General features: G+C 31.8%; 1 protein-coding gene across 6 annotated transcripts in view; it reads right to left on the reverse strand.

The window, feature by feature from the left end:
- The window catches only part of LOC105152335 (uncharacterized), a 56,988-nt gene that overhangs the window by 20,111 nt on the left and 16,331 nt on the right, over window positions 1–20,546 (reverse strand). For all 6 annotated transcript variants that reach the window (XM_087409505.1, XM_087409504.1, XM_087409503.1 and 3 more), the window contains 4 exons: window positions 17,197–19,675; window positions 6,819–6,913; window positions 4,131–4,260; window positions 1,013–1,116 (listed from right to left, as the gene is read on the reverse strand). In XM_087409505.1, coding sequence (XP_087265631.1) covers window positions 1,013–1,116; window positions 4,131–4,260; window positions 6,819–6,913; window positions 17,197–19,407 — 2,540 coding nt within the window. In that variant the 5' untranslated portion in view covers window positions 19,408–19,675. The remainder of the gene's footprint in view (window positions 1–1,012; window positions 1,117–4,130; window positions 4,261–6,818; window positions 6,914–17,196; window positions 19,676–20,546) is intronic.

Here is a 20,546-nt window from a genome sequence, read left to right on the forward strand (position 1 = left end):
CTTTGGAAATCTAGTAACTTTACCACATACTAGAGTGAGTATAAAAAGAGTGGCGTCAATGCATGTATCTGAGGGCCGCGACACAGACTTTTCCATAACGCATAACGCATAAGCGAATTAACCAATCAAAATCTTTTCTTCCCTGCCATTTCACGGAAAAGAAGAATTTTTATTGAATGATTCCTTTATGCACTATGCATTATGCATTATGCATAAGAAAATGCACCAATCAAAATCCTTCGTTTCCTTCCTTTTCATAAAATAAAGAACTCTGGTTGATTTAATTTCTTATGCCTCATATATTATGCATAAGAAAATGAACCGCTCAAAGTCCTTTATTTCCTTCCTTTCCATGAAATAAAGAACTCTGATTGATTGATTTTCTTATGCCTCATCTTTTATGCCTTATGCAAGAGTCTGTGCTTCCCGCTTAATGCTTCGCCATTAGTGTCCTTACTGTTAGTTAGAAAGAAGATAACGTTAAAGAAAGAAGAGATTAAGATGAGGAATTGCGTCATTCTCTTTATCTGGAGACACTGCTAGTGTCTCGACACTAAGCATGGCGTTAGACACTGACGTATACCTACTCTACCACACACTTAATAATATTGGGTCATCTAAAAAGTATCCGCGGTTTTTTGTGGTCAACATCATCTAGTGACAAAAAACCGCGGATACTTTTTAGATGACCCAATATATCTCCATTCACATTAAGTATTTATGTATCATCATAACATAGTAGTTCGGGTTCGCGATCATATAGGTAAAGCATCGGGTAAGGTTGTAGATCGGATGGGTAATTGCGATGACCATAAATTTTTTTCGACGCGCAATTCAAGAGACTATAAATATGATATAAATTCATATGGAATTATTTAAAGTACTTAAGATACGGCATCAATCGTCTTCTTACTTACTGTATAAATTCAAAATATAAGAATTCAAGAAGTGAATACAATTTCTCACAATAGACATTCTTAATACAAAATATAAATTGCAATCTATAACTTACTTTTTCCAAAATTCTAGAAAGACATTCATCTCGACAAATCCTTTTTGCTCACCGCCTGCTGCCAGGAAAAGTGGTATTTTCCAATACAAGGGTAAATCACAAGCCTATACAATAAAGAAAAAAATTGACAAAATTTATATTATTCCAAAATATATAAATAAGTAATTAATTAATATATCATAACTTTATATTAATTGTAAGATTACAAATAAGAGAATGTTGTCCTTGCGCATTGTGTGAAAGAGTGCTTTTGAAAATGATCAAAATATTAATGCCTTTTTCTTATTTCTTAGTCTCAAAAAATATATTGTATATTTCGAGTTACCTGCATGAAATGTCTTTGAATATACATATTTAAAAGAAAATTAAATAATATTAGGTGTTGGAATTAATTCGTAGCGTTTTACAAGTGATGGGAAGTACTTTCATTAATGTATTTTTTAATGCTCATGTGAAATAAATAACATTCTTTCATTAAAAAACGCTACGAATTAATTCCAACACCTAATAATAATTCTTGCGATTAATTAAAATAATTAAAACTTTAAGCGGTTGACTAAAAATTAACAATTTTGTTTATAGCTTTCATTTGTTGCTTAACACTATCCTTATTTAATCTTGATTTGAAATATGAAAGAACAATGAATTATTACAAAAGGTAAAGTGACACTACAGTTATATATAGTATATAGTATATTAAAACTTTTAAATGTTCTTTTATAAAAACATTTTTTTTAACTTTTATATGGAGCTGAGAAGGATTAAATTGAACAATTATTACATAATTCTTTAAAAAATACACTGAACGGATTTTTATAATAAAAAATTTTTTTAATCTCTTTAGAAATGAATGGACCTGGAATTGAAAATTATAATAATTTCATTATAAGTTATAAACTATTCAGATAACAAGTGCATTTGGCATCAAATACTAGACATGTTCGTACTTATGACATCAAGTGATCAAAAAATGACAGTTATGGTATATGGACTTTATTTCAAAATTCAGTGCTGAAAAAACTATAGCTTACATTACATATATATATTAGGTGTTGGAATTAATTCGTAGCGTTTTACAAGTGATGGGAAGTACTTTCATTAATGTATTTTTTAATGCTCATGTGAAATAAATAACATTCTTTCATTAAAAAACGCTACGAATTAATTCCAACACCTAATACATCATAATTTTTTTATGGCAATAAATTTTTTATGGTACAGTATTTACTTCAGTTTAAACTAACTCGTTTAAACTAACTATCGTTTATGTGTGTGATGATGGGAAGAAGACTATGAAATGTAAAAAGAATTACCAACGAATTTTGAGGAACTAAAAGTAGCATTATACTGAATATGATAAAAAATTTCTCAGGCCACAATTAGAGCTTACATCAATATATATGTATGTACATTTGCAAGAAATCATTTAAAGACGAAACGGGAGTACGAGATTTTGAAGTGTCAACGTATCCACGCGTCAACTCTAACACACGCACACATACTTACACATACATATCTGTGCATATATGCATATGTTGCGCAAAATCTGAATAGCAAGTTTTTCTTGATGCGTATCGATTAATGCTAATGTTGAAAATAATTAAACAAAATACATAGGTAACTTTAATACGTATTTTCGCAACAAAAAATCGTAAAAAGATTTATTTTTTTCAATTTGCACGAAAAAATCTATACGATAATTATCATGATATTTGCGAAAAAAATTTATTGTATTCCAATGCGTCATACTTCACACTATGCAATTTTTTAGAGACGTAACAAGTCTATACTTTAAAAAAGATAGTAAACGAAAGTAAGAATAAATTAAAAACTTATCGAAAGTTTCTCAAAGTATAAATTTTACTCTTGAAGATGAAAAAAACTTAAATATGACTATTTTTCACGAAGTTATATTTATTTAAAGTTATGCAAAATTTTGATATACATTTTTGTTGCGATAATTTTGACAAGTGTACACTATAAACACACACACACACACACACACACACACACACACTATATATATATATATATATATATATATATATATATATACATACATACAGAGTGTTCCCAAAAGATGGTATCTCAAAGGATAGCAAATTTTAGGTGTAAGTGTATCTTAATTTTCTCGAAAATAATTTATTCGAACTTTTGGAAGATATTCCTTTACAACATAGACAACGAATGTGGTTCATGCACGATGGTGCCCTTGTCCATTTCCTTGTTAATGTCAGACGCTATTTAACCAATCGTTTTCAAGAAAGGCTAGGGCGTGGCGGTCCAGTTGTATGGCCACCTCGCTCACCGAATTTAAATCTGTTCAATTATTATCTGGGGACACTTGAAGAGCATGGTATATGCCATCAGTTGATACAATAAATTGACTCAGAGAATTGAAAACTGTTGTCAACAAATACAGAATAAACCCGGCATCTTTGAACTTGTTCGATTTTCAATGAGGAGACGTGCCGAATTGTGTGTTGAAATGACGAAGGGCACATTGAACATTTATTGTAAATTTAAGTTATTTTCTATTTTTCGCAGAAAAAAATGCTTCATAACTCAGAAATAAAAGGTTTTCGAAGTACTGTTCATTAAGACTTTTTGATTTGTTTTAACGAGTACTATATACCCTTAAAATTTGGTACTACCTTTTGGGAACACTCTGTATATACATGTATATCATTTGATTATTATAAGTATAATCTCATTTAATGTGATATTAAATCATCATTTTGATACTTAAAAATGTTAATTGATAGTCAATAAGTGACTAATAGCTAAATGAAAGTCTAATACCTAAATGATGTATGTCTGCTTATGACTTTTTCAAAACATAATTAATAGAAAGATTTGTTTAGAAAAAAGTATTTAGAATGTCCAATATTTGATAAAAAGATAAAAAATAAATTATTCGAATATACTGATCCAGTTATATACTTGATAAGAAAAAGAAATACAATATAAAAATAGTTGGCTTTGTCATCTATAACTGCATACGTAGTCTTTTAATATTGTTTTCATCAATGTTAACATAAATGGCTGATAAAAGTAATGGAAAGCATTACTTTTATTTTAGCAAATTATTTTATTTAAAAAATGTATAAATTCTGACCTTCGTGATAATATGAAATTGTGCTTGAGAAGCGCGACAATTCGGTAAACTTTGAAAGGTCGCAGTAATTTTTGAGATGATCATCTCTAACTGTGAGAGAGGAAGTGGTTTTCCTCCTGGAAAATAAAATCTGTAAAAAAGATAACATATTTTAAAATTAATCAAGTAAAAGATTTATCGATTTGTTATTTAACATTAGAACCGTCAGAATTGGGCACCCTCTTAGAACCGCCGAATGCGCCAAATTGGCTCTGTAGAAAGCTAACTGATCACAGTCGAATGAGAAGAATAATTGACTATGATTGTTCAATTTTCTATAATTTAAGACCGCTACGACTTCTATTGTAGAGCCCTATTATAGATATATTTTTTTATATAAAAAATATATCAATTTCGAAAGTTTTGGTCTTTCTTGGCATAAACTCCATCTCACAAATACATATTAATGCGCATATTTTAATCCTGGAAAAAGATTTTCGAATCTGTGAAAGAGAAAAAAAGTATTTATCATACAAAAATTATATGATTTAGTCGATAATACAGGAGGCTTTAGGATTCCCTTAAGGGAACGGGAACTAAATTTTTTTTCTCTTTCATAGATTCGAAAATCCTTTTTCAGAATTAAAATATAAACATTAATACGTGTCTGAGAAATGGAATCTATGCCGAGAACGATCAAAAATTTCAAAATTGATATATTTTTTTACCATTTCTTAGTGTAACATGGCGTCTCAGCTGTCAACTCGTGACAATATTTGCTTGATATGAAAGCTTTATAACTTGTACGTACAAAATAGTGATTCCCAAACACATAGTTTACACGAACAAATAATGTCGAATTTTTAGAATTAGACTTAGACGTTTTATCGCGACGAATTTGTTATACGAAAATTGACACGAATGTGCGACTGCGTGTTTTTGCCGTCATGTCCTCTCTCAGGTTTCTCTCTGCTTTCGATGTGATAGTGAATCTGTGAATTAGTGTGAGCAACTATTTCATGTTGTAGAAGGCGCGAACGCACGAAATCGAACTGTCAACCATGGTTGTGCTGTTTCCGGTACCCGTCCGACACCCATCCTTCCGGTCTTATATCTTAATTCTTATAGTTCCGGTATACCAGCGCGATGTTCGACACGCGATATCCAATGAGAATACCTTTAGAATGAAAACATTGGTAAAGCTGTACACTCATTGGATATCGCGACGAATATCGCGCTGGTGTGTCAGAGGCATTACTCTAGATGCGCGGCGCGACTTCTGGTGACTTCGTCGGAGTTCGAGCTTCGCTTTAAGATCCTCTTAAGTGTTTTTACAATTTGCTTAAGGCTTAAACACAATAGGTTCAGGCAATAGGCACAAGGAATAACGAACCATCTAATCAGAGCTTTGGCATATAATATTGAACTTACACATCAGAGCTCTGACTGGATGGCTCATTATTCCCTGTTGCCTGTGCTTATTGCCTATGTATATTTAAGTCTTTATTGTCATTGGTTACGATTACATCGTGCACTTAGTACGCGATCTATATGATAAGCATCCTTGTTTAACCTATAGATTAAACATAGCTACCATTTGTGACATCATTGTAACTAGACCCTGTCACAGCGCGCTACGTAGTAATAGCGGAACAATTTTTTAGTACTGCCAATATTGGTAGAGTATATCGAAATATAAGCCTCTATATAAAACATACACACATACACACACACACACACACACACACACACACACAAATTTGAACGTAAATTATATAATCATATTTTACTGGACACCAAAATATGTTAATAAGAAAGAATTAAATTTTAAACATGCATACATAATTTTTTATTTTTACTTAATATAATTTTTGCGTTATTACTTTTTTTTTTAGAAAAAATAGATTTAAATAAGAAAATTGTGTAAAATACATTCCAAACTTTTTATCATTTACTCAAATTATTTTTATAATTATATATATAAAATTATGGCAATTTATTGTTGCAATAAAGATTAATCTATTGATGATTTTTAAATGATTAAATTATATTTAACAATTTAAAATTTTAGTAAAAATAAAATGGTATAATATCCTATTTAAGGGAGTTCCCCATGACCTTAACCTTGACATTTGTTATCAAGGTCATGATCTTAAGTAACTTCCAAATCACAGGTTTTAGCCGTCGCTCGTTATTCGTTAAAAAGTTATTATTACACTTCGCGTGGAAAGTCGTGTGTCTCGTAGCAGGGGGGAGGTGGGGTGGAAGTCGCTTCACATGGAAGTCACGTGCCTCAGCAGGTGGGGAGGTGAGGTGAGAGTCGTTTCGCGTAAAATATATTTTAAAGCAGGAAATTTTTGTTCTATATAGATATGTAAGAAAGACATCATTTTTCAAACTTTTCTTTTTAATAATTTTTTAACGAGTAACGAGCGATGACTAAAACTTGTTGGAGGTTATTCAGGATCATGACCTTAACAACAGATGTCAAGGTTAAGATCTTAGAAGGAAGCTTCCTTAAACAGAATATTTACTAATAAAATATATACATAAATTTTCAATTTTCTACTGCATTGCAGTGATAATAGAACATTTGTATAAAAATTCTTTCTACATTACATTTTACGTAGCATGCAATTTGCATTTGACTTCTCTTTATATACTTTTTTTCTTTAAGATTTGGATGTCTTTATAACATTGTAAACAAACCTTGGTATATGAACACTCCTATTGGCTTTCACTTGTCTTTGTAAAGTTGTATGTGGTGGCAAACTTTTATGCTGCGTCTTCTCTCTCGAGTAAATCTATAAGAAAAGATGCGAATTGAATTTAAAAAAAAGATTTAAAAAATCAATTAACCTTTAGGCTGCCGGCATTTTTTCGTTAAAATAGTGGTTTTTTTTCCTCGAAAATTTGTCTATATAAGTAACACCTGGCGCAGAAAATCGAGATTTGTGCAGAGTCACAAAAGTGGCTTTCTCGGCAGGGAACGTATGATCAAATAAAAAAATTTTATTTTTTCAAAAATAATGTATTTGAGAATTTTTGATATCGTTGATACCACAATTCTGAGCAGATTTAATTTCGACCCTAAATGTAACATTAACAACATAAATGAATATATGTATAAACGTATAGAAGAGTTCTCTCATACAGAGAATTTTCCTTTAGCATTATTCAGAGCTAAGGACATGGACGTAGAAAGTTTATAGCTCCTTTTTGACTTTTTTGTGTTTGATTTTTTAATTTATTTTTTGTATTTTTTTACCTTTTTCCTTGTAATTTTTTACTTTTTTGTTTTAATTTTTTTTGTATATTTTTCAATATTCATATTTTTTATATATTTTATGAGTGTTTTTTTTTATTTTTATTTGTTTTCATAATTATGGCAAAATTTCTTTTGAATAATAATTTTCAATGCAGAGTGTTATGCATAACGGATTATTAAGTTATTATGTTTCGTCGACGCAAACAAGCGAAACGGGTACCAGAGAGCCCGTATTATGTGGATACACATATATATGTTTAATACAATTAAGTAACCAAAATAGTGATATTTTAATACACTCCAGAGCCACAAAAGGCTTCCCGACAGTCTAAAGGTTAAAGTCTACCTGTAAAAATATATCACCTCCATAAACAAATCAAATTGAATATATAGAAATACAATAAGTTGTTTCTTTTAAAGTACATATTCTACAAATTACAATTTTCATTGGGTTTGATCAAGAACACACTGACGTTCTATTACGAGACATCGTCAGAAGATTTCAAGGAAAGAGGTGATCAATATATTGCCATACCTTGCAGTGCCGATGATTACGTCATGGTCATTATACGATTACTCTCATTCAGATGGCACAATAATAGCAGCTGTTAATGATAAGCTCAAGATCAAGTGGCTTCATATACACTACGCAAAAAAATTAACCCTTTGTTGCACAAATTTTTTTATTAAATGTATTTTGCTGAATTTTAGTCTATAAAGTGGTTTTCGGGGTCGTTGATTGCAAATCTAAAGTCAAAAGTTTTAGAATCAAAATGGCAGATTCAATATGGCGGCCAAATTAAAAAAAATTAACTATAGCTTATTTACATGTGAAATTTTACGATGTAAGAATATTTTAAACTTCTGATTTCAAATCTGCAGGCAAAATTTAAAAATACAGCTTTTTGACAACTTTTATATTTCAAGAATTATGAAGATATAAGAAATACAAAAGATATATGTATAAAATAGACGTTTTTTCATATAAGTGATTGCAAAGAGATAAATTTTTGAAATAAATTTTTTCGAAATGTTGCTGATGTAGTTAGTTTAAGATATGTTTGTTATTAAACTTTTATATAAAACTTTTTGATATCTCAAATAGTTTTTGAGAGACAAGAAAGAAAGATGCCAAAAACTATTCTATATGCAAGGCGTGATTTCATCCCTTAAAACTATTTTTTTTGTGCAAATCATTTCTATATTTATTTATTTATTTCACCTATATATATGCAAAATTTCATTACAGTCAAAATTCAACATGTCTTGTCAAAATTCAAAAATATCGTTAAATGGAAGTAGAAAGGTTTGGACGGCCGAAAAAATTGCGTAAAATTCAAATGTCTCGAAAGTCCATTAAGTATGAATGATTGAGGGCAATATTGATAATTAAAGGCGATTACGCATTGTTTTGTTCTTGCCACGATAACTCAAGAATGACTGTAGATATTGCATTCACAACTTTTTTAAAAATAAAAACAAATTTTTCCATAAACTGAAGCTTTTACGCACGAACATTTATTTTTTAAGTCCATTTTAACAACAAATAATTTGAATTTTTCGAGTTCTTTCATTTTTCTATCTCATTTTTGTAATGATAGAACTTCATGTTCTTTTTCAGATTTCAAGTTTAGTCTACAGATGAGAATTTTATCGATAAAATGATACTAAGAAAATTGAAAAACACTCGTTTACCAGAAATCGTAACAAGATCAAATCGCACAGTCGCCTTTGATGATCAATATTACTCTTAATTATTCATATTTTAAGGACTTTCGTGGCTAATTTTATTCATTAAGAAAGTTTTAAGAAAGCATTAAAAATGTGCTAAAAAGAAAATATATGTATGACTGTATGTTTATTCATTGGTTCACAAACGATATTTGAATTTTACACAATTTTCAACCGTCTAAATCTTTCCACTCCCCTAAAATCAGAATTCAACATATCTAGTCATTTCGGCCTATGTTTTCGTTCTGTCATTTAAAAATTTTCAATTATAAATGCAGATTTGAAATCAGCAAATTCGAAAACATTAATATAGAGATTTTGAAGATATATTTATTATCATTTTCATCCCAGCATAATTTTTTTGTAAAAAAGATGCTTAACTGATCTTTTGTTTTTAACTTGTAGTTATTGCAAAATAATTACATAATTTTATTACATTATTCAAATCTTAGAAATATAATGATACTAAAAACGTAATGTAAGTCAATCAAATACAAGAACTCCTATATTCGATCAAAGCGGATTTTTGTGCTTAAATATTTCAGTGTAAATTTATATCTATACATATGTGGCTGTACAAACTGCGCGCCAAAATCTTTTCCGATCTTAAAACGCCATCATAAACAGAAACAGAGTATCACTTATTGACGAGCAATTTAATATTTTATGTTAATAAATATAAGAAGTCTATATAAGAATATTAATAATCAGACGTTAATGAGAATCTTAAAATCAGCAAATAATTTATAAATTTTGCAAATAATTTTCCGTTTTGATCCAACATAGAAATTTTCGTATTTAAGGATGTATTGGTCGTACAGTCCCTGCTAAGTAAATTAAATTTGGAAATGTGTTTAATATTTACACTTCAAATAAATCATATACATATGACAATTGTATGAATAAAATTATATTTTTATACAGTAACACATTTTTTACAATTTATTTAGTCTGTTTTTATTAAAAATTAAATTATTTTTTACAACATAAAGAAAAATCTCAATTTTTTCTAAGTACTTTAAGCATTCAAAACAATTTATATAAAATTTCATTGTGATTATTTATTTATTCTGTAAATAAAAAAATAAAAATAAAATTATTTTGTTTAATTACAGAATAACTAATCTGCAAATAATCTTGAAATGAATCTTTATAAAATATTATAAGTATAAATCATCTTCAAATATACAGTACTTACATAAAAAAATATAGATTATTTTCATTAATTCTTAATTATTTCTTAATATTTTCATTAGAGTACATATCCACTTTTTTCTATGATTTTTAAATGCAAAAATCATCTGTAATTTTTTCGTAATTTTTTGAATGTTTTCAAAATATGTCCAATACAACCTTAATTAGATTTATTTTCATCGGTCTAAATTCGTATCATATTGATAAATCAATTATCAAATACGAAAAATATACAAAAATTGCGGCAAGAAAAGATATCCTTTGCAGAGGACACTATGCAACAAAAGGTTAAGGAAACACCTATTCAGTCATCAAAAAATATTAAGAGAGTAATTTCGTAAAAAATAATCATAACAAGATTTTTCAAAAAGCATTTTAAAGCTTAAAATTTCTATTTTTGAAATGAATCGATAATTGAATTAACAATTTGACTTTACGTAGCTATACGAATATAAGCGGAAATCTGTTAAATTTGAAATCTTTCGTACAATCTTTATGAAGTTCCATGGCGTGAATTAAAATCGCACATAAAAGCAGTTTACTTTAGCTTTTGAAAGAGCGGTAAAAGATCGTTTTCACTTCAATGTTAAATAATTTGGTTTATAAATTGTATAATATTCAATAAACAAGTAAATTAAAGATAAAGATTCAATCTTTCAAAAACTGTAAACTGCTTTTTTGTATGCGTGCTTAATTTATGCCATGAAACTTCATAAAGTTCATTCGCAAAAAATCTTTAGATTTGACGGATTTCGATTTATATCCAAAAAATCAATTAGATCATTAGAATGGACTTTCGAAAAGATAAAACTTTGATTTTGTCGATTGATATACTGTGTATTGCTGTGTGCTAATTACAAATATGATCACAAAAATGACTGATAAGGTCATTGTCAAGGTCAGATAAAAAAACTGTTTATTTCTTACATTTTTCACATTGAAAATGACCTTGTCACCAATTTTCATGGTCATATTCTTTATGATCATCTAAAATATATTAATTGATATCAAAGTCAGAAGTAGCCCTCTTCGTCCACCAATCACTCTCAAAAATATAACCATCGATAATTATGTAGATAAATAATGAAAAAAGGGATCCAGTTCCGTGATATTGACCCCTCATCTCCAATGATCTTGACTTTGACATATGTTGTCAAGGTCATGACTCTGAATGATTACAAGTTTTTGGTGATTGTCCTTTGTTTAAAATTTATTAACAAGAACAGTTTAAAAAATAACATCACATATTTGCTATATGCTATAATACTAATAATTACGCCACACTTCTCTCTCTGCTTACGTAATACTTTTCCACGCGAAACGAGATCCATCTCATCTACCTCCCCCACCTCGGAACGTACAACTCCACTTCTCCTCTATCTCGAATTTCCGATTTTCTACGCGAAGAAAGTTCTACTCTATACCTCTCCCTCCCCTTCCTCTTACCTAGTAAAGTACGATTTTCGTAAAACGAATTCCATTCCATTTTCCCTTGCCAAGGAGCATCCGACTTTCCACGCGAAGCGAGGTCCACATCACCTTCCCCTCTACTTAGGGGATTCGACTGTCCAAGCTCATTCCGCACTTCCTCTAATATGACATCTCCTAGATAAGGAAATGGGGTGGACTTCGTTTCGCGTCAAAAGTTATTACGTAAGCAGGGAGAGGGGTGTGGAGTAATTGTTAGTATTGTAGCATATAGCAGAAATGAGATGTTGTTTTTTTAAATTTTTCTTGTTAATAACTTTAAACGAAGAACGATTACCAACTAAAACCTGTTGGAAGTTACTTAGGGTATATAATCTTGACAACATATGTCAAAAAAATTTAAAAAATACGTTTTTTAATATATATTTGACATTAAAAATGACCTTGTCAGTAATTTTCATATTTGTAATCAGCATCAAATACTGTAGTGTATCAATCGATAATAAAATCGGAGGTTTTACTTTTTCGGAAGTATGTTCGATCATTATCTCAATTTTTAATTTAAAAATAAAGATTTCAAGCCCTAATGTGTTTTCTGAAAAATCTCGTCATGATTATTTTTGACGCAGTTACATTCTCTTAAATATTATCTATTTTTGAAGGACTTAATAGGTGACTCCTTAATTTTTTGCGTATGGTATAAGACAAAAATTTCGAATCTCAATTGTTAAATTATTTATTATTAAATTTCTTATTATATATTACTTGTAATCATAGTTTCTGAAAGTCTTGAAAATCTTAAAAATTTCAAATAATAAAAATTTCGAAAATTTCGTAATTAAAAAATTATATTTCTTGTATAGTAACTTAGCTAATCAAGCAATATAAGAAACTAAAGAATTTGATGAAGTAAATTAATAGATAACACCTTTGAAAGCTAACATCATAGTGATGTATAATTAATTTATTCAATATATATAATAATCAATCAAAATATTACATATGTACGTGTCGATTATCAGTTCGGATCAGTATTAAACATATGCGAATAATTTATTACTAAAAGTACCTCATTGCGTTTGAATTCTACGCTACTTTAGCAGAATACTCAGCAGTAATGCGTATAACGGAGCAACAAAGAGATATTAACCCGAAATCATGCATTATATACAAACAACACGGGATGCATGTAAGTCATGGAGGTTAGCTTTCGAGCAGCCAAGGCGGAGTTCGATATGCTCCAAGAAGACATTATTTAATCTTCAAAGAGCTCATGTCATTGCCATTACACATGATATCCAAAAAGAATGACGCATAGAGATCATGTGACTAAAGAAAGTTGAACGCACGAACGATTCCAGACAAATACCTAATACCGCACATGGAAGATTTCACACAAGCATCGAATGGAAAGAAGATATTCTCGATACTAGATTTGATAAAGACCTACAATCAGATTTCAATCAATCCAAAGGACATTCCAAGACGACAATTACGATGCCATTCGAGATGATCGAATTCAAATACATGTCGCATGGATTACGCTACGCTGCACAGACGTTCCAACGTTTTATTAATGGAGTGCTGTATGGTTTGAACTACGCCTACATCAATAATATATTAATTGCATCAACAACGCCAGATGAATATAAGCAACACCTCAGAGAAATTTTCACACGCTTAAGCAAATACGGAGTGCGAATCAACGTTACAAAATATGTTCTAGGAGTAGAAAAGATCGAGTTTTTAGGATATGACATATCTGAGAAAGGAACACCACAAGAAAAGGTAGAAACACATTACGGAACTTTTCCAAACCGGCAACAGTAAAACAGCTTCATCAGTTCCTGGAACAATTTTTATCGAAGATTTATACCAGAGGTTGCACAAATGCAAACAATGAATGACGCTCAAAGGAATAAAGGCAAAAGAAAGGACGTCGGTAGATACGTAGAGTGGATATCGGAAAGGAAGAAGGCATTCACGGAAGAGAGCCTGATCCATACCATCATGCTGATATACTTAGATGCAGCAACGAAATACAATTAGTCACGGGTGCATCAGACACCTCGGGAGCGATAACGCGCAGCAAAAGATGCAACAAAGCTGGTAACCGCTAACATTCTGGAGTAAGATGCTAAGTATGACGCAAACGAAATATTATATAATCCTTATAACCGAGAGTTATTAGCAATATACATAGCAATCCGGCACTTCTGACACATATTGAAGGGACGTGAATTTAGGGTGCTAACGGATATCATAAACTATTAATTTACGTTTACAAACAAGATCCACTGCAGTTCTCCACAGCAAGCTCGATAACTGGAGTTCGTCAGTCAGTTTATAAACACATCGCGGGGAGCGATAACGTGACAGCCGATGCCCTGTCACGAGTGAAAGAAGTACAGAAATAAATCTATAGACTTTGAGGAGTTAACAAAGGTGTAATTAAAAGATGAGGAACTCTAAGACATGCTCAACAAAGAGTAGAAAAAAGTGCCTATCTCAGGAATAAAAGAAATTCTTTACTGCGATACAAGAATATCAGTGACCTTATGTGACACAAGCTTGATGATAGCAGGTATACCAATCGTTACATAACCTGACACACTCCGGAGTTAAAATGACAGCAAAATTAATAGTGCAACAATTTGTATGGCCAAATATAGGAAAAAAATTGTAAACGGTGAGCACGCGTACGTATGTCAAAAAGCTAAAGAAACAAAGCACAACTTGACACTGATAGGAAATTTTGTTAGACAAAACAAGAAGGTTCAAACATATTCAGATATAGTAGATATAGTAGAAGGATTACCAAGATCGAAGAATTATCGCTATTGCCTAATTCGTCGACCGCTACACACGGTGACACTGCTAGTCACAGTTACATCTCAGCAGAGACGATAACAAAGAACTTATTCAGCGGATGGTAAAGTTTGGAATTTCACAAAGGATTATGACAGATCAGGGATATTAATTCGAACCTCTTCAGGCAGCTTACAAAACTAACAAGTACTACACATATGAGGACGACAGCATATCATCCGCAATTGAATGGGATGGTGGAACGTTTCCACAGACAATTAAAGGTAACTATAAAAAGCACAAGACGAAAAGGTGGACAGAGATGCTTATAATCCTTTCTAAGGATGCATAGAGGGAGGATAAAGCAACATCAGTGGAATTTGTTTGGGTAAATCAATAAAGTTACTGGAACAATTCCTAAATGACAAACCAAATAGAAAAAAACCATGAGTACCTCAAAACAAGCAATAGAGAGGCTGCGGCCGCAAATCCATAGACACAATCAGAAGCAAACCTTTGTATTTAAAACCTAGAAATAATGTTAAAAATTGTTGTACGACACGACGCACGATTAGCAGGTGCGTTTCAAGCACCTTACGATAGACGGACCGAGTTTATTTGAGAGAAACGAGAAGATATGTATAAATTATGTATAAGGGAAAACCTATTAACATAGTTGTAGCTTAACTAAAACCGATGTACATGATCGAGGATGCGGAATCATCGATAACAGAGCTATCACCGACATCAACTACAACAAAAAATGAACGCTCAGGCAAACCGCTGGTGAGATTCAACATCACATAAGCAGAACTTCACCACTACCAAGGAGGGTTCTGTGGCGACAAGCCGCACAAACGCCAGCAAATAGGCAGTCCGGTGCACATAAGTGCCAGCATATAGGTAACTCGGCGACAAGTTTCTCGCAAGTGCTCGGCGCTGGCAATTTCCAAGTTTCGCGAAAGCGCCTGGCGGCTCGCGAAAACGTAGGTACAAAAGCTTGCGCCAATCAGACCGACGAGGATTATTAGCATCGTTCATGGCGAGTTCCAGAAATGATTCTAATGGAAACACTACGAGGCCAAGCTGCGTAAGAGACGGAAGTATGCTACGACCAAGAAACCGGCAGATCCTGAGATGCTACAGTCGCCAATGCCACAGGTCGAGTAGAGATTACTACCACTGGAGTTGTCACCATCAAGATGGACGCGACCATCAAGGATCTTGCTACACTCGTTGAATCGTCGAATTTGGAGATACCTGTCCAGGCTATGCCCGCTGCTGTCTCTTCTTTGCCACTTACATCACTACGGAGGAAGAAACAGCCAAATGGAGCGGTCTTCTAGAAGGAACATCAGATTAGATATAGTAAATCCCTAATGGATAAGGAGTATCAGAATTAACAGCGAGATGGAAGACGTCGTAGAAGATCAGTGCAAGGTCGTTGTCTGCACGCACGCACGCACGCACGCACATACTTGTATATAATCTATATACATTGTAAATATATGACAAAAATAAACAAGATTTATTGTTATCAATATACTTTCTCTTTATCTTTTGTGCTTCCAATATTAGCATGCGAATATACGAATATTGTGTACTTGTGACTCCACCAACCGCCTGCCGACGGGATTCCTCATACCGAAGACGCCGCCATATTGAATTTTAAGATTATTAAATTCTTTAAGAAAGATATATTGTTGCTTATATCGGAAACAATGATAGCATTGAGTAGAATAGATTAGTTTTAATGATTATAACTTTTTTCCATGATAGGAACGCCAAAAATGGAGTTTGAAATTGGGAAAGCGTGTAAAGTTGCATTCATGAGATATATCTCTATTTCAATCGCTATTTTTGTTCTAATTGGTCAATTGGACAATAAATCAATTAGGATAAAAATGACGATTGAAATAGATATATATCTATCGCGATTGTCAGTATACTTTAAATAAAAGAAATACGCTACTGCTATAAATCTAAAACTTTATAGAGGCCGACAACTGTGTTTTATTATTGGTTGCCCTATTTCAATCGCCATTTTTGTGCTAACTGGTCTATTATATAGTGCCTAATAAGTCTTTTTTATTATGATATTATTAGATCAAACATGGTTTGCGCACTACTTTTGTAAATCTAAAGCTCTCTCATGAGACAGATCGCTATGTTACATATAGAAAATGTGATACATCATATTTTGATATTAAATATATAGAATATATAGAATATATCTTATAAAAGTGCTACATTTAATAATGAAAATATTGGACGCAAAGGAAAGTTTTCGAACACTTACACGAACATGCATCAGTTTCTCTCACCTGATAGACATTGAACATGTTTGTGCAAACACTCGAAAACATTTCGTTGCGTCTAATATAATACTTCTGCTATTAAATATAGTATTTTTAATGTCAAAATGTGATGTATTATATTGTTTACCATCAATACATGTAAACAATCTCACGTGAATAGAATAACTATGATATCACGTGTTTTCCCAATTTTGAATGTAACTTTTTGTAATGTGACATAATTTCAACTAGCCTTATCAGATTTCTCGCCTCAAAAACTATAAGAAATAATGTTGATTTTACTTTCCACTAGCACAACAAAAACAGATTTTTTTTGTAATACTCTTCTTAAAAGAATTACCTGAGCTTTATTTTGCACCTCATGGCCACTCAATGTGTTAATGGCCGGTTGTCGTGGACCACGTTTGTCTAACAGCAGCTCGCTTGGACATTTCTCAAAAATGAGTACACGCTCTGCCACGGAGCCTCTTGTGAGGAACGGTCTGATGGGATTATTGCCCGTTCCTGTCGTCACAGCCGTTCTTATATGCTGTTTTTGTTGATTAGTTAATTCTGGATGAGGTACAGCCTGTTCTAGACGTGGTCGTGAAGAAGTAATTTTTGATCCCCATCTAGATGTCACTGAGTGTTTATCTAAATCTTTAACATCCTTATCCTTTTGTATCTCCATCTCAAATTTCGTTTTTACGCTGGAAACCAATTGCTCTGTGGTACAACTATTGTACGTATTGTTGGAAGCTCGTTGTTCCTCAAGTCGTTGTTGGGTAGGTGGATTTTCTTGAGCGGCCTGGTATCTAGCTTTAGCATAGTCAACCGCCGACATAGCAGACAGATCATCCTTGCTGAATGATTTCGCATTATTGACTAATGCAAGACTAGTAGGTACAGTGGCGACAGTGCCAACATTGTCATTATTGATTATATTTACCATAGAACTAGAAGTTCTCGAATTCGATACTATTGAATTATTCTTATAATGGCCTCCAATAATAATTTGTTTAACCGATTCAATTTTTGGTTTTTCTTGTTTAATAGCCGGTTTCTGTTTCTTATTGCGCAAACATGTTATCTCTGTCCTCTCTGGTTCTTCAGTGATTACAACACCTGTTTTTAAAGCATTTATCAGTCTTTCTTCTTCTCGTGCGACTTCGTCGAGATACGCACATCGTGAGTTCAAATCTGTCATGACTGATTTTTTCTCATTCTGCCCTGGCACTATTTTTGTAATATCCTCTTGTTGAGATGTTTTAGCTAACGTGAGAGATACATCTGTAATTTTTTTTACATCATTTAATTTATTTTTTAATGGCCAAGTTGTCAAACCTGAAGTGGTCGAATGCGATGAGTTAATGTTTAACGAGGAATCAATGGATGATGATGTGATTAATGTACTAGTGGGTCTCTTTTGCTGTATCATTCTATTGGAAGATGTCAAATCAACTGGGAAAGTAGTTTCGATAGTCTCCAGAAAGACTTCGCAGTGATGAGAGCCAGATGTCTTCATGGGAATCTGAGGTTTTATTATTTGTGATGATTTGTTCAAAAATGATAAGGTAGGAGATAATAAGACACTTGGCAATTTCTTTGAGTTATCTGCAATTATATTATTTTTCGTTGCAACAGTCATCTGCTGTTGTTGGATAGAGTTTTTCTCAAATTTCTGCAGAGCAAATTGTATGGAAGATGGTAATGGCTTAGAAGGTAATTTCTGTTTAGAAGCAGCTATTCTAGCTTTGTCCTCTACTACAAAATTGTTGACTAGTTTTTCGAGATTGCCATTGTCTAGATTTGGCGAATTTAATATATCTACCGTTGTTGATGAAGAATGTTCAACTGATGGCGATGACATCTTATCGCCAATATTATTTCCAGTCATAGCATTTCCAATAGTAGGTGAATTGCAAGGTGTCAACGTGCTACCAAATTTATCAACAGCAGTTGTATTGCTGTGGCAAGTTAAAATCTCCGTTGGTGCTAATCCACGGCTCTTCCACGTCTGATAAATTGCCTCTGCATGATCACTGATCTGCTTGGCAATTGCGGCTATGTCTTCCTCGCCGGAAGCAGACGAATCTGCAGGAAACTTTCGACGTAAATCATGTTTGGCTGTGGCAGCCATATCATAAAAACACTGTTGTTGACGCAATTGCGGGTGATGATCAAGTAAGAAATTCACAATTTGATTGTTCAATTTAATGGATTGATCTAATACTAATCCGACTAATTCGGGATTCTTTTGAATAGGCACGATGTTAATTGGAATCGCGTAACCAAAATGGATTGTTTGACAATTCACTCGATCATATCCTGAACGTGATTCGTTTACCAAGCAAGCATTCAAATTTGGACAATGCACTGCCTTACTTGAACGTAAGTCGACAATCGCTGATACAAAAAGATTACGTCGTGTCGCGTAGACCTGGCAATCCCAGGACAACGACGTCGGCGACGACAATGATGATGATTGCTGTAATTCCGTTATTTCAGTTGACAATAGCGATGAAGATATTTTTGAAGATTGCTGTGATATTGTTATTATTATCGCTGGCATATCTCAGACCGATTGGTCTAAAAATTTCATTTTCCACAACAGCCACGTTATCTTATATATATATTTTTTTATGTAATAGATCACTGTTTCTCTTTTTTATGTTTATGATCATCTTTTGCTTTTTATTTTTGTTCATATATCATTCTTCTTTTGTCACCATATGTAATTATTAAGATCCTTCAAGATTTGTTGATAGATTGACAATTATAATACAGTTGAAATGATCCAATTACAGGATATAATCAAAATCGCACAGATGAGAGATGATCTGAAAAAATAAAAATTAATTTTTATGTATAAATGTTTAATAAAATAATTAAATATGAAAAGTGGAAAAGGTATCAACAAATTGACAAATATTTACTTCATATTGAGGATTTAAAAACTGTTTTAAAAAATATTTTTTATGTAGTTACATTATGCTCTATTATCTTTTGATAGATATACTTATACAGACGTCATTTTAACAATAACAAAATACTGATATGTTTTTTGAGATGCCCAATTCTTTTTTTCTAAGTATTAAATAGTTTTTAAATTATTAATTATTTTATAATTAGATCTTACTTATTTTATAATTAGATCAAAAGTATATAAAATATCCCTAAAATAATTTTTTAACACACTGCTTATGGTAGAGCGGACTAAATGGAGTCGAAAAGTTCTTTACCATTTTGTAATTTTTTTTAGTTACCTAACGAATAGAATGTCTAAAATCGACGTATAAGAATCTTTAAGAGTTCTTTAAGAAACATTTTTAAGATGTTTCATAGAAAACTCTGAAAGATATCTTAAAGTTGTCTTTTGCGTCGATTTTATCCGCTTTTTTAGGCAGCAATTTTTAGAAATTAATATCTCATTACATAACTACTGCTAAAAATTGGAAAATTTTTCGACTTTTCGACTCAGTTTAGTTCTATCTATCCATAAGCAATATGTCAAAACATTTGAGATATTCCGTATAATGGAATGAAAAGTTAATTGCTTTAAGAAAATAATTGCAAGGTTAGTCAGAAAAAAATTTATTTGTTTACAACAAATAAAATTAAAATTAAAAAGGTACTCTTTGGATATATATTTGATTCATTCCAAATAAGAGATTTGATCGACGAGTTTCTCATATGCAGGATGTCTGATAA

This window comes from Acromyrmex echinatior, chromosome 9 (assembly GCF_024713525.1).
Source record: "Acromyrmex echinatior isolate Ae372 chromosome 9, ASM2471352v2, whole genome shotgun sequence".
Classification (NCBI taxonomy): domain Eukaryota; kingdom Metazoa; phylum Arthropoda; class Insecta; order Hymenoptera; family Formicidae; genus Acromyrmex; species Acromyrmex echinatior.